At 42.4% G+C, this 13,845-nt stretch overlaps 1 protein-coding gene across 1 annotated transcript in view; it reads right to left on the minus strand.

Moving 5' to 3' along the window:
- Positions 1-9,144: 9,144 nt before the first annotated feature.
- The window catches only part of LOC138743161 (protocadherin-1-like), a 431,442-nt gene continuing 426,741 nt past the window's right edge, over positions 9,145-13,845 (minus strand). The window contains exon 4 of the mRNA XM_069898070.1: positions 9,145-9,217. Within this exon, the coding sequence (XP_069754171.1) occupies positions 9,195-9,217 (23 nt within the window). The 3' untranslated portion in view covers positions 9,145-9,194. The remainder of the gene's footprint in view (positions 9,218-13,845) is intronic.

Consider the following 13,845-nt stretch of genomic DNA (forward strand, 5'->3'; position numbering starts at 1 on the left):
CCCCTCCCCTCTCCTTAAACCTATGTCCTCTGGTTACCAATTCCTCTACTCTCTGCATTCATCTTATCTATTCGTATCACGATTCTGTACACATCGATGAGATGGGCCCTCATCCTCCTGCCCCAGCCTGCTCAACCTCTCCCTGAGGCTCAGGTTCTCAAGTCTTGGCAACATCCTCGTAAATATTCCCTGCACCCTCTCCAGCTTGACAACATCTTTCCTATAGTAGGGTGACCAAAACTGAACACAGTGGCTCTGAATGTGGCTTTACCAATGTCCTATGTGTATGTGAGTAATGTCTGGTTGTGTGCCTGCATGTTTTGCACCGAGGACTGAAGAGCGCTGTTTGATCTAGTTGTACTTGTGAAATCAGATGAGAATATGTTAAACTTGACTCAATTTCTGTAAACAATACTCTGAATAAGGCCAGTATGCCAAAATCTTTTGTGATCACCTGTGACTTCACTTTCAAGGTCTTGTGTCCCTGTATTCCTAAATCCTTGTGCTCCACAACACTCCTCAGATCCTTACTATTCACTCTGCAGGTCCTACCCATGTTACACTTCCAAAAACTTAATACCTCACATTTCTCAGTATTACATTCCATCAAATGTTCTTTTGCCCACCTGGCAATTCAAATTAGAGATGAGACAAACTTAGGCTGATATTAATGATGTCCGATTGGAGACAGCTGGTAGGGTATTTCAAGTGTTCCTCCAATTTGCAGCTGCCCTATAATGTCACAGAGTCACTAAGGAGATGCCCCTCAGTGTGAAAGGCAACCTATTAGCACAAAATGAGCAGAATTGGCATTAAACCACAAAAGTTCCCTGCCCGTGAAAACAGTGAAGGCCACCTCTGTAAATATATTTAAGACAAGGATGGATAGATCTTCATCTAGTAGGGGAATTTAGGGATATGGGGAGAAGGTAGATAGATGGAGCCTTTTATCAGATCACCCATGATCACCTTGAATGGCAGAACAGGCTCGAATGGCCAACACCTGGCCCTATTTCTTATATATCTAATCAGTGTATGCAATGTTGGCAATACACGCAGACAAATGCAGCCACAGACATTTCCCACATACAATCAATCAATGCAGGCCACGTAGTCATATATACAAACAAATAAATAAATATTGTTTCAAGAAAATGAGAGTCTCGGATGGTTAGTAGGAGCCGTTCCTTTGGTCGTTCAGCATCCTCACTGCCTGTGGGAAGAAGCTGTTCCTCAGCCTGGTGGTGCTGGCTCTGATCCTCCTGGATCATGTTTCTGAGTTTCATTTACACCTGGATTAATAGATTAATGTGTTTATATTTTTTAAAATTAAAAAGAAATCAAACACATTTTGTTCTTAATTCTTTGCAAGAATTTTGCATTCTAATTCTATTGTGCTAGAACCAGATGTAACCAAACAGAAATAATACTTCATGTGCAGTATTAATGTGATGTTAATTACCCAGAAATGAGCAACAAATTTGAGTGCCCGTGTTGCATCTGTAATGGACTGAGGTTTTACAATCTATTGGATAAATCACTTCGCAAAGGCTTCTGCAGAGCAGAAATCGGCAAAGATGCCATGCCAATAATGACCTCACATCCGCTGAAGGCATCTATGTGAGACGCTGCCTCAAGAAGGCAGCCAGCACTATAAAGGACACCATCACCATGGTCACAACCTCTATCAAGATCTTGAACCTCCCCCATGCTATTCTAAATTTAACTATAAACTACTCTGGGACCACTCAGCACTATTGAAATTTCACCTTTTTATCTTGCACCAGCTGCAACAGTGAATATTTATTTATTTATCATTTTATATTTAATATCTATTTTTCTGTCTTGACATATTGTGGTAATTTAGTATATATTGTAGTTGGTTATCTTACGTACCTGTGTTGCTGGATTAAGATTGAGTAGACTGGGTCTTTATTCATTGGAGCTTAGAAGGTTGAGGGGGGATTTGATAGAGGTATATAAAATTATGAGGGGATAGACAGAGTAGTTGTGAATAGGCTCTTCCCCTTGAGGGTAGGTGAGATTGGAACAAGGGATCATAAGTTGAGGGTTGGGGGCAAAAGTTTAGAGGGGAAACATCTTAACTCAGAGTGATGGTTGAGTGGAATGACCTTCCGGAAGAGGTGGCTGCAGCAGGGTCAGTTTTGTAATTTAAGAGAGGGTTAGATGAGTGCATGGATGTGAGGGGATTGGAGGATTATGGACAGGGAGCAGGTAGGTGGGACTAGTGGAGTTCTCTTAAATCGGTGTGGACTAGAGGGGCTGAGATGGCCTGTTTCCATTCTATAATTATTATATGGTTATAAGTAAAGAATTTCTGGGCTTCAGTACATTGTATTTGTGTACATGACAATAAACTCTTATTCTGATTGCATTTACACTTTTGTAGCTGCAACACCTCTAGATACAGTCTGAGGTGTGATGTTTGAGGAGTTCTTGCTGAGAAAAGCTGCTCATAGAGGGTCATACAGCATGCAACAGGTCCTTCAGCCCATCTCATTCCTGCTGACCCGAGGTGGCATTTTGAGCTGATCCCATGAGCCGACATTGGTCCGTATCCTTCTTAGGCCTTCCTACCAATACATTATTAAGAATGCAAATGGAATGTTGTCCTTCATCGCTAAAGGAATTGAATTCAAGTGCAGGTAGGACATGCTGCAACTGTACAAGTAACTGGTGAGGCCGCACCTGGAGAACTATGTGCAATTCTGCTCTTCATACTTGAGGAAGGATATACTGGCCTTGGAGGCAATCCAGAGGAGATTCACCAATTTGATCCTGGAGATGAGGGGGTTATGAGAACAGCTTAAATCAGTCTGGGATTAAACTCACTCAAATTCAGAAGAATGAGAGGAGATGTTAAAGAAACATATTAAATTTTGAAAGGGACAGATAAGATAGAGCCAGGAAAATCATTTTCACTGGTAGGAGAGACCAGAACTATGGAATACAGCCTCAAGATTCAGGGGAGTAGATTTAAGATGGAGATGAGGAAAAATTTTTTCCCAGAGAGTAGTAAATCTGTGGCATTCTTTACCCAGGGAAGCAATTGAGGCAACTTCATTAAACATATTTAAGGTTCAATTCGATAGATTTCTACATAAGAAAGGAATTAAGGGAAATGGGGAAAAGGCAGGTTGGTGGAGTTGAGTCAATGATCTTATTGAATGGCGGAGCAGGCTTGATGGGCTGGTTGGCCAATTCCTTGCTCCTATTTCTTATGTTCTCTCCAAATGTCTTCTGAACGTCAAACCACTTGTCAATGAATATTTGGGCCCCATTTCCCCTCACGTCAGTCTAAGAGCCTGAGATTAGCAGTGGTAATACCTGTGCTAGGGCATTCAGCATCAATGAACTGGAAGCAAGAATTTGTAGAACGGGCCATACAATCCAGCTGGATTCCCCCTGGATAGAATGCATTGCAACAACTCACCCTACACACCCCTAACCTCAAAAAGCTGTCAAAAATAACAAAAGGTTCTAGATCCTGCTTCAAGTCACACTAGTAAATATGATCATAGGGTTTTACATTCAGTTCCTTACATCTTTAATTTAAACCAATCAACTGTGGCTCACCATTACACTACTTCTCTCTTCACATTGAATGATTCGATTTTGATTGCAGAGTGATCGAGAGATAACAGTTCGTCAAGTTTATTTTGATCTGATTACAGAAGTACAACCTGAAGAAACTGAGGTTCTCGGTGCAATACACGCAGACAAATGCAGCCACAGACATTTCCCACATACAATCAATCAATGCAGGCCACGTAGTCACATATACAAATAAATAAATAAATATTGTTTCATGAAAATGAGAGTCTCGGATGGTTAGTGGGAGCCGTTCCTTTGGTCGTTCAGCATCCTCACTGCTTGTGGGAAGAAGCTGTTCCTCAGCCTGGTGGTGCTGGCTCTGATCCTCCTGGATCTCTTTCCTGATGGGACCAACTGAAAGATGCTGTGTGCAGAGTGGAAGGGGTCCTCAATGATTTTGTATGCAGGTCGAGCACAGAACAGGCCCTTTGAATAACAAACCAACAGCATTCATTTACGGTACACTGCTCCCATTTTATTCTTGTCAATTTCCCCTAGATTCCACTGCTCGTGCACACTTGGAGAAATTTACAATGATCAGTTTTTCTTCCGTCTTTCAGATGTGGGAGGGAATTAAAAGAACCAGCAAAAAACCAAAACAGTCACAGGGAGAGCATGCAAACAACAGACAGATAGCACCCAAGATCTGAGTTGCTGGATATGTGAAGCAGTATCTGTACTAGCTGTCTCACTGTGCTGCCTTGCAGATTCAATCCAGGACCAAATTGCTGCACATCTTGAAAACCCGTACAGAAAATGTCAGCGAATCTCAACAGGAAAGCCCTGCAAAAGGTAGTGGGCACAGCCCAGTCCATCACAGGCAAAACTCTCCCTACCATCAAGAAAATCGACAGGGAACCCTGCCATCAGAGAGCAGCATCTATCATCAAGGATTCAGACCGCCCAGCACACCTTCTGTTCCCGCTGCTGCCATCAGAAAGAGGTATCGGTGCCACTAGACTCACACCACCAGGTTCAGGAACAGGATTCACTTAAAGAATCTTACTTTCCAAATTATATATTACTAATTATTTTTTTCCTGTATTGCACATTCAGTTTGTTTACATTTCTCTTTTTTTATTTACGTATCTTTTCTTGAGTACAGTTTCTTGCACTATGGATAAGTAGAATTTCTACTTGACCCACAGGAAAATGAAACTCAGAGTTGTATGTGATGTCGAGTATGTACTCTAACAATACTTTGAACTTTGAGGGAGCATCTACGGAGAGAGAAGCAAAGTTAACACTTCAGGTCAATGTCAGATCATCGTATAGTCCTGCTCTATGAAAAGTTACTGGCCTCTGCAGATGCTGTCTGGCCTGCTAGAAATTTCTGGCATTATCTTGTTTTACTTCAAAACATTGGTGGTTAGCTGCTCCATCACAGAATTACAAAACAGGGTGATTAAAAATGTGGTCCAGTGCTTTACAAAGATATCCTTAATTGAGTTCAACTGCGCAAGATTAAAACAATCAAGTTTATTTCTGCAGGTTCTGTGATAAAAATGCACAATAAAGCACAGGCATGGAAATTATTACATAACCATCCAACTAGGCATCAATTTTCGTTACAGCTGTTGAATCTTCCCACTGAGATGAAACATCTGGAAAAAGACACATGCCATAAATTTAGCTGAAGAGAAAAAAAATTGATGATATTGACAATGTGTTTATTGTCATGCACACAAAGGCAGTGTAACCATATAACCATTTACAGCACAGCACAGAAACAGGCCAGTTTGGTCCTACTAGTCTGTGCCGAACATCTTCTCCCACCTGGGGTAAAACACAGGATTCTGTTGACGCCGTGGTTAAGTGAAAAAACAAACAAATGGTGGAGAAACTCAGCAGGTCAAACAGTGCCTTTATGTAGCTTGCCCAAAACATTGGTGATGTATCTTTACCTTTGCTACATAAAGGCACTGTTTGACCTGCTGAGTTTCTCCAGCATTTTGTGCATCTTCTCCCACCTAGTCCCACTGACCCGCATTTAGCCCATAACCTTCCACATGTCTCCCTTTCCTTGAATATTAACATTAATCTTGCTTCTACCACCATTGCCAGTTCATTCAATACCCCCACCACCCTCTGCATGAAGAAATTCCCCCTTATCGTTCCCTTAAACTTTTCCCCTTTTACTCTCCCCCCCAATGGAAAAAGCCTGTCCACATTGATTCTATCTATTCCCCCTTATAATTTTGAATACCTCTATCAAATCACCCCTCAACATGCTATGCTCCAAGGAATAAAGTCCCAGCCTGCTCAACCTTTCCCTGTAACTAAACCCTGAAACCCTGGCAACATTCTCGTAAATCTCCTCTGTCCACTATTGCAGCACTGATGTAGTCCATTGTTCTTTTCTTTTTACAAATGGTCAGTGGGACTAGGTGGGAGAAGATGCACAAAATGCTGGAGAAAATCAGCAGGTCCTTTACTCTCTCTCTATTCTGTTTATATCCTTCCTGTAATTTGGCAACCAAAACTGCACACAGTAATTCAAATTTGGCTTCACCAATGCCTTATAAAATTTCAACATAACATCCCAACACTGTACTCTGATTTATGAATGCCAACATACTAAATGCCTTCTTCACCACCCTATCCACATATGATTTAACTTTCAGAAAATTATGTATTAAATCCCTTCGTTCTACTGCACTCCTCAATTGTCTACCATTTAACATATATGTCCTATTTTGATTAGTCCTACCAATATGTAGCACCTCACATCAGTATTAAACTCCATCTGCCATCTTTCAGCCCACTCTTCTAACTGTCCTATATCACCCTGTAAGCTTTGATAATCCTCCTCACTGTCCACAACACCACCAACCTTTGTATCATCTGCAAATTTGCAACCCTATCATCTACTTGCTGAACCCAAACAGATACATTTTGTAAAAAGAAAAGAACAATGGACTACGTCAGTGCTGCAATAGTGGACAAAGTTCAGATTTATTGTCAGACATCACATACAACCCTGAGATTCTTTTCCCTATGGGACAGGCAGGATTTCTACTTATTGGTATTGCGAAAAACTACTCAAAAGAAAAGAAATCGAGCACCCAGAGAAATCCCCTGCAGACACAGGGAGAACATACAAACCTTACAGACCATGCCACATTTCAACCCGGGTCGCTGCCATTGCAGGAACCTCTACGCTAACCGTGCTGCCCTAGAATGACTATACTTCTCCGGAACATCTGGGGCTGAGAGGTGACCTTCTTTATAAAAGCTGTTCACAAAAGCAGAGGGGTCATGGATAAAGTTAATGCTCACAGTTTTCTTCAGAAGGGAGGGAAGTCTGAAATGGGAAGGCATTGGTTTAAGAGATTTAAAGGGGATCTGTGGGGAAAGTATTTCCACAGAAGGTGATGATGACATGGAGCAAGTTTCCAGGGAGGTGAGAGAGGTGAGTACAGTTACTAACACTGAAGAGGCAGCTGGATGGATTCCTTAATGAGTGATTCAGGGATGGACATGGAACAAATGCCTTCCACTTGCAGGTTTGACTGCTGAGAATAACTGATCCCACTGACTGTTGATATATTCCGCCTGAGGCAGTTGAAGTTCCAAATTTGATGCCACTGCTTTGTCAGAAAAAAAGGGGAAAGTGACTGTTTTTCAGGAGCTCTGAACAACCATAATACAGCAAGGCCATTGAAGTTTGATCATTAGTTTTCAACAAGAAAGTCTGCAAATGCTGGGGTTGTGGAACCACAGAAATCCTCTATGATGTCATTAATCATATTAAACCCATGTTCTGCCCTGTACACCAATCTATTCCCTCCTTTTCCCCTGCTCATTCTCCAGAGCCTTGGAATAATGTTCTCCTCTTTAAGAGAATCCTGATCACAAATCCCTCCACATAGAAAATCAGTTTTCCTAACTTTTTTTGTAAATATTTTTCATCAATCTGAATGCATTCCCCTGATGCTCAGACCACATGCTATCAGTTTTCAAATACAGTAAAAAACCCTGTTTTGCAGAATTCAAGCAACCGGCAACATCAAGAAACCGGCAAAATAAAATCTAGAAAAATAAATAATTTAAAAAGAAGTGGAGCAAATAATGATTTAAATGAAAGTTTCAATTTTGCAAAAGTAAATGTTCTCTGAAGTTACACATAAACCTTTGGTGAGGATGGGAGAAAATATACAGCCAGCAGCAGAGTGCCTTTGATCGTGCTTTGCTCGTAGCCCGTCTTTCAATGAAGTTGTGTTTGAATAAAGTAGCTTCGCCCAAGATGAAGAACTGTTTAATGCCACGCGCCATTGGGGTGACTTCTTATCCCTGCTTAGTAAGAGTTTTATCTGTATTTGTATATTATTAAGTCTATTAGTAAGGCTTTGACTGTAAACTTGGGGAACGGGGTTTAATTATCTATAATGTTATTGTTTGTTTTTTGGCCTGTTTGGGGAGGAACCTGCAGATTCTGCTAAGGTTAAATGTTTTCAAAGAATGTGACTGAAAATAAATTGCTTTAAGGTTTATATATTCATGTAAGTGAAGTTTGTTCAGTGTTAGTATAGTATTTTTGTCTATTAAACTTTCTATTCTTAATGCAGGTGTATTAGTTAGGTATTGTAAGAGAGAGTGTCAAGCAACTGGAAAACTCCCTGGCATCCCTGTAAGAGGCAGAAAACCTAGGGTTTTACTCTACCAACCAGACCATATCATTTCATTACCATCAAATCTCCTCTGCTCCATTTTCCAGTCCAATCTTGTCCTTGTACTTCCTCATTACTGGAGTAACTCATTCCCACATCATTTCTGGGATGTTTGCTTCCTTCCCAAAGATGGTGACCTAATTCTTTTATAACCAGAGTACTATTATTTTTCAACATATTTACATTTTTTATTTCAAATTTCTACCTCAGCAGTCTTTTCCTTCTCATGAATGGGACACTCGATTCGACAACTCAAATAGGTAAAAACATGAGTTGGAAAATAATGAACAATTTGGAAAAGATTTGATGACAAACTTGAAATCTAACATATTTGCATTGATGCAAATTTCATACAATATCCAATATTACCAAACTAAGCTAATAGCTAAAAAAACAAAATTTAAGCCTAAATTTTCTCCAAAGCAACACAAATAAATAGTGAGAAACAAGTCAATTCATTGTCTTGTTTGCACAAGTATAATCTGACAAAACAGTGTTCTCTGGTCCTCAGTGAAAAAAACAGACACACAACCAGACAAAACACACATACAGACAAACAATACATATCCAGAACAAGTATTCGTATATACAAATAAATAAATCAATATTGTTTCATAAATATGAGAGTCTCGGAGGGTTAGTGTGAGCAGTTCCTTTGGTCATTCAGCATTCTCAATGTCCATGGGAAGAAGCTGTTTCTCAGCCTCGTGGTGCTGGCTCTAATACTCCTGTGTCCCTTTCCCGTCGGGAGTAGCTGAAGGATGCTGTGTGCGAGGTGGAAGGGAACCTCTTTGGATGACGATCCTGGTAGATGGGGGCAGGGATCCTCTCTGCCGTTCTTATGGTCCTGTGGATTGACCTCCGATCCATTTCACTGCAGCAACCATACGCACACTTCGATGCAGCAGGTCAGGACGCTCTCCATAGAGGTCCTATAGAAGGTTGACATAATGGTGAGTAAAGACAAAAAGACAAACTGAAGATGCTGGAATCTTGAAAAATCATTGAGCTGCCGGAGGAACTGGAAGAGCCGAGCAGCATCCATGGGCAGAAATGGTCATTCAACATTTATGGTTAGAGAGTCAGCATGGACACAAGCCCTTCAGATGAGCCCATGCTAACTAAACTGTCCATCCACACCAGTCTCATCTGCCTGCATTTGGCTCATACTCTCTAAACCAATCCTACCTATGCATCCTTAAACCTTGCAATAATATCAGCCTCTCTCACCTCCTTCAGCAGCTCATTCCCTATACCCACCACCCTGTTTCCAGTTTCTGTGAAATCTCTCCACCTTCACCTTAAACCTGTGCCATCTGGTCACCGATGGGCAAATGACTCTGCATTCCTCCTAAATATTTGCCTCATGGTTTTCTATACCATCATGGCATCACCCCTCATCCTCCTGAGTCCTGATAACATCCTCATAAATCTTCTCTGCACCCTCTCCAGCTTGACGGAATCTTTCCAAGAGCACGGCTACGAAAGCATAACACAATACTTTCAAATAGAGCCACACAAATGTCTTGTACAACTTCAGCACAACCTCCCAACATCTGCACTCAGTGCTCTGAGTGATGAAGGCCAATCTGCCGAAAGGCTTTTTAACCACCCCATCCGCATGTGGCACCATTTTAAAAGTGCACTTTGCCTGTACTCCTAGATCTCTCTGCTCCACAACAGATCCTAGCCATGTTAGACACCCACCCGACCCCCAAAACTGCAACAGGAATCGAATCCTTTGATACCTTGATGACGGGCTCAAGCCTGAATCGTGAGTGGCCTAGCGTAAGAGTGTAGACTTTTTGAGAGCAGAGGCTGAGGAAGATTCCAAGAAGGTGAGGTATTTGATTTTAAGGTAGGAAGGATTAATGGAGTGAACTTGGCAGTAGAATGCTCTGAGAGCAGGATGTGGGAAATCTGGGATGGCACAAGTGTCCCTGATGACTACACCTTCATGAGGTGCATCCAGCTATAGCTACAGCTCCTGGGAGACCACATTAGGAAGCTGGAGCTGGATGAACTCCGGATCATTCAAGAGGCAGAGATAGTTATAAAGAAAGGCTTCAGGGAGATGGTTACCCTTAAAAGGCAGGAGACAGGTAACTGAGTGACTGTTAGAAGAGGGAATGGGGAGAGGCAAAGAATGCAGAGCACCCCTGTGGCCGTTCCCCTCAACAAGTATACTATTTTAGATACTGTTCGGGGTGGAATGATCTATCAGGGCCAAGTCGAGGTGGTCACTTCTCTGGCACAGAGGTTGGCCCTCTCCCCCCCCTCCCCCAGTGGGGGGGAGAAGCTATGGTAATTGGGACTCGTTGGTTAGGAGAGCAGATAGGAGGTTCTGTGAACGAGATTGAGGCTCCTGGTTGGTATGTTGCCTCCCAGGTGCCAGGGCCAGGGATGTCTCTGATTGAGTTCATAGCATTCTGAAGGAGGAGGAGCCAGATGTTGTGGGGAGTTAGGAAAGAATTTAAAAAGCAGAACCTCAAGGGAGGTAATTCCAGGATTGCTGCCTGTGCCACATGCCAGAGAGGGTAGGAACAGAAAGTTGAGGCTGAAGAGTTAGTGCAGGGGTCAGGGATTCAGATGTCTGGATCATTGGGATCTCATCTGGGGAAGGTCTGACCTGCACAAAAAGGATGGGCTGCACCTGAACTGGAGGGGAACCAATATCCTGGAGGGCAGATTTGCTAGAGCTGTTGGGGAAAGTTTAAACTAGTTTGGTGGGTGGCAGGTGGGTGGGGGGGTTGGGTTTCAGAATGTGAGGGGAGAGATTAGGGTAGAAGGACAGAAGCATAATGTGCTGTGTGCTCTGAGATGGTGAGGAAGGACAGGCAGGGGACAAAACATAAAGGTAGACAGTTAGAGGATTTGAGTCGTGCCCTCCAAATGAGATATTGTACCCCCCCCACACACTCACAACACTAGTGACACAAATGGGTTATGGACCACAACGGGTGATGCCATTCGAGGGGGTGTCACCAAAATAAATCATGTGGTTTTGTCTCCACTCGTTATAAGACCATGCGTTTGTCTGAAATCCCGGGGGGGGGGGGGGGGGTGGAGTGCGATGGAGCAGCGGACGGAGGAGGTTCATGCCAGGTATGGCATCCGCTCCTCCTCCCTCCACTGGATGAGTTCCCAAATGGCAGACTGTGTTGCCCCCACAGTTACACTAATGCCCCCTGATTAGATCTCTTTTGATGCCGACTCTGCTTCCACATATCTCCCCCTATCACTTCTACCTCCCCATATATGTTCACTGATGACCCTCTTACCTGTTGGCCTGTGCTGCTCCCCATTCTCCATCCTCTCCTCTCCTCCACCACCCCTACCTTTTTATTCAGACACCTGCCTGCCTTTTTTTAATACTTGATGACGGATCCAGTACTGAAACGAGGGCTACTCTTTACCTCCTAATGATGCTGCGTGACTTGGAACACAGAACATAAACCATTACAGCACAGTACAGGCCCTTTGACCCACGACATGGTCCCAACCAGTACATACCAACCAAAAAAAACCCTCCTAACCTCATAACCTATTTTTCTTTCATCCATGTGCCTGCCTAAGAGTTTCTTCAGTGCTCCTAATGTTTCAGCCTTCACCACTATCTCTGGCAATGTATTCCAGGCACCTACTACACACGGAGTGTAAAAAACATCCCTGATGTCTCCCCTAAACTTTCCTCCCTTCACTTTCTACAGACGTCCTCTGGTGTATGTTATTTCCGGGTAAAAGATGATGGCTGTCCACCTTATCTATGCCTCTCATAATCTTGTAGACTTCTTTTAAGTCACATCTCATCCTTTTTGCTCCAAAGAGAAAAGTCCCAGCTCTGCTAACCTTGCCTCATAAGACATATTTTCCAATCCAGGCAACATCCTGGTAAATCTCCTCTGCACCCTCTCCAAAGCTTCCACATCCTTCCTATGAGTTTTTCCAGCACATTTATGTGTTCCACTGCAATCCCAGCGCCTGCAGACTGTCCTGTTCAACAGGATGTTATAACTGGTTATAATGGCAATTTAACCAATGACATTGTTCCATCAGGTCACAGATGAAAGTCCCTTTGAAAATGTGCAAAGAAACTGTGGTTAATCACTGCTATGTTGTGATTGGCTGCTGACAGCTGGACACGCCTCCCGAGACTGATGCTACCCATAGCCCCTTGCATGCTCTCTTTTTCTCTCTGCTTTGTTCAGTTAATGAGGTTGATAATAGTTAATAAAAGCCTGATAGTCTTCAGCCTTTTGTGATGGTTGATGGTACATCAGAAACTTGGAGGTGCCACAAGCACATGGTATGTTTGGAATCCTGAAGAACATGAATTGATAAAATAATTCTTCAGCTCTCCTTCCATTTGGTTTGAGATAAAATCTGTGAAATGAAGGTTAACTGATGCTTCCTTGAGAGAAAAAAAATGATGCTTCTCCTTGCGTTGCCTTGGGCAACAATTGTCAAAATGTTTTAATTGCTGAAATGGTCAAAATGCAAAACAAAAATCAAATGAAGTCTGAGGTTAGAGGGAAGGAGCGTTATGTTATGAAGCTGTAACATTTTGTCTTCATGGTAACGCTGCAGCAGGGAGATTGTGGGCACCTCATGGTACTCCGCCACCTATTTTTATATTACACAATGCTAACTTGTAAATTAAATTCAGCGAAATACCCAAAAGTGCTGGAGAAACTCAACAGGACATGCAGCATTCTTTAGAAGCAAACTTATGTAACTGTTTAAAATGTCTGCAGACTTTGATGGTTTTTAATTTCTTTGAAGGTTTTCATCAGTATTTAGAGAAAAAAGTTATTTTTTTCTCATTTGTTACCTGGATTTCAGTCGTAGAAAAGTACTCATATTTGTTTTCTTTTGGACTTTAGCAGCTGATGACTTACATCCTGTGATCTTAAAGGAACTTGATGCAGAGATTATTGATATACTTAGTTGCAAACTACCAAAATTTCCTGGATTCTGAAGAGATCACAACGGTTTGGAAAACTGCAAATGTCACAAGGATGTCAAGAGGAGACAGAAAACACGAACCTACATTTGCCATATTATTGAGGCAGGACATTTGAAAATAAAAACTCCGTAGCATGGAAATAGGCCCTTTGGTCTAATTTGCCTACGTCCAAAAATGTCCCACCCACAATTCTTCCACCTGCCTGGGCTTGCCCAATATCCCTCTAAAACCATCCTATCCATGTATCTGACCAATTTATTTTCTTAAAATTGCAATAGCTTTTGCTTCAACCATCTCCCCCAGCAGCCTATACACCCACCACCCTCTGTGAATAAAGGATTACCCCACAGTTAAATTTCTCCAACCCCCCCCATCCTTAAACTTCTGTCCTCTGGTTTCCAATTCCCCTACTCTGGGAAAAAAGACACTCTCCATTCCTCTGATATATTCCTCTTGCGATTTTGTGCATGTCTATGAGATTGTCCCTCAGACTCCTGCACTCCAAGGAATAAAAGAATAGACAGCCCAACCTCTCCCCAATGGTCAGGCACCAAGTCTTGACAACATCTTTCCTAGAGCCTGATGACCAAAACT

This window comes from Narcine bancroftii, chromosome 9, assembly GCF_036971445.1.
Source record: "Narcine bancroftii isolate sNarBan1 chromosome 9, sNarBan1.hap1, whole genome shotgun sequence".
Classification (NCBI taxonomy): domain Eukaryota; kingdom Metazoa; phylum Chordata; class Chondrichthyes; order Torpediniformes; family Narcinidae; genus Narcine; species Narcine bancroftii.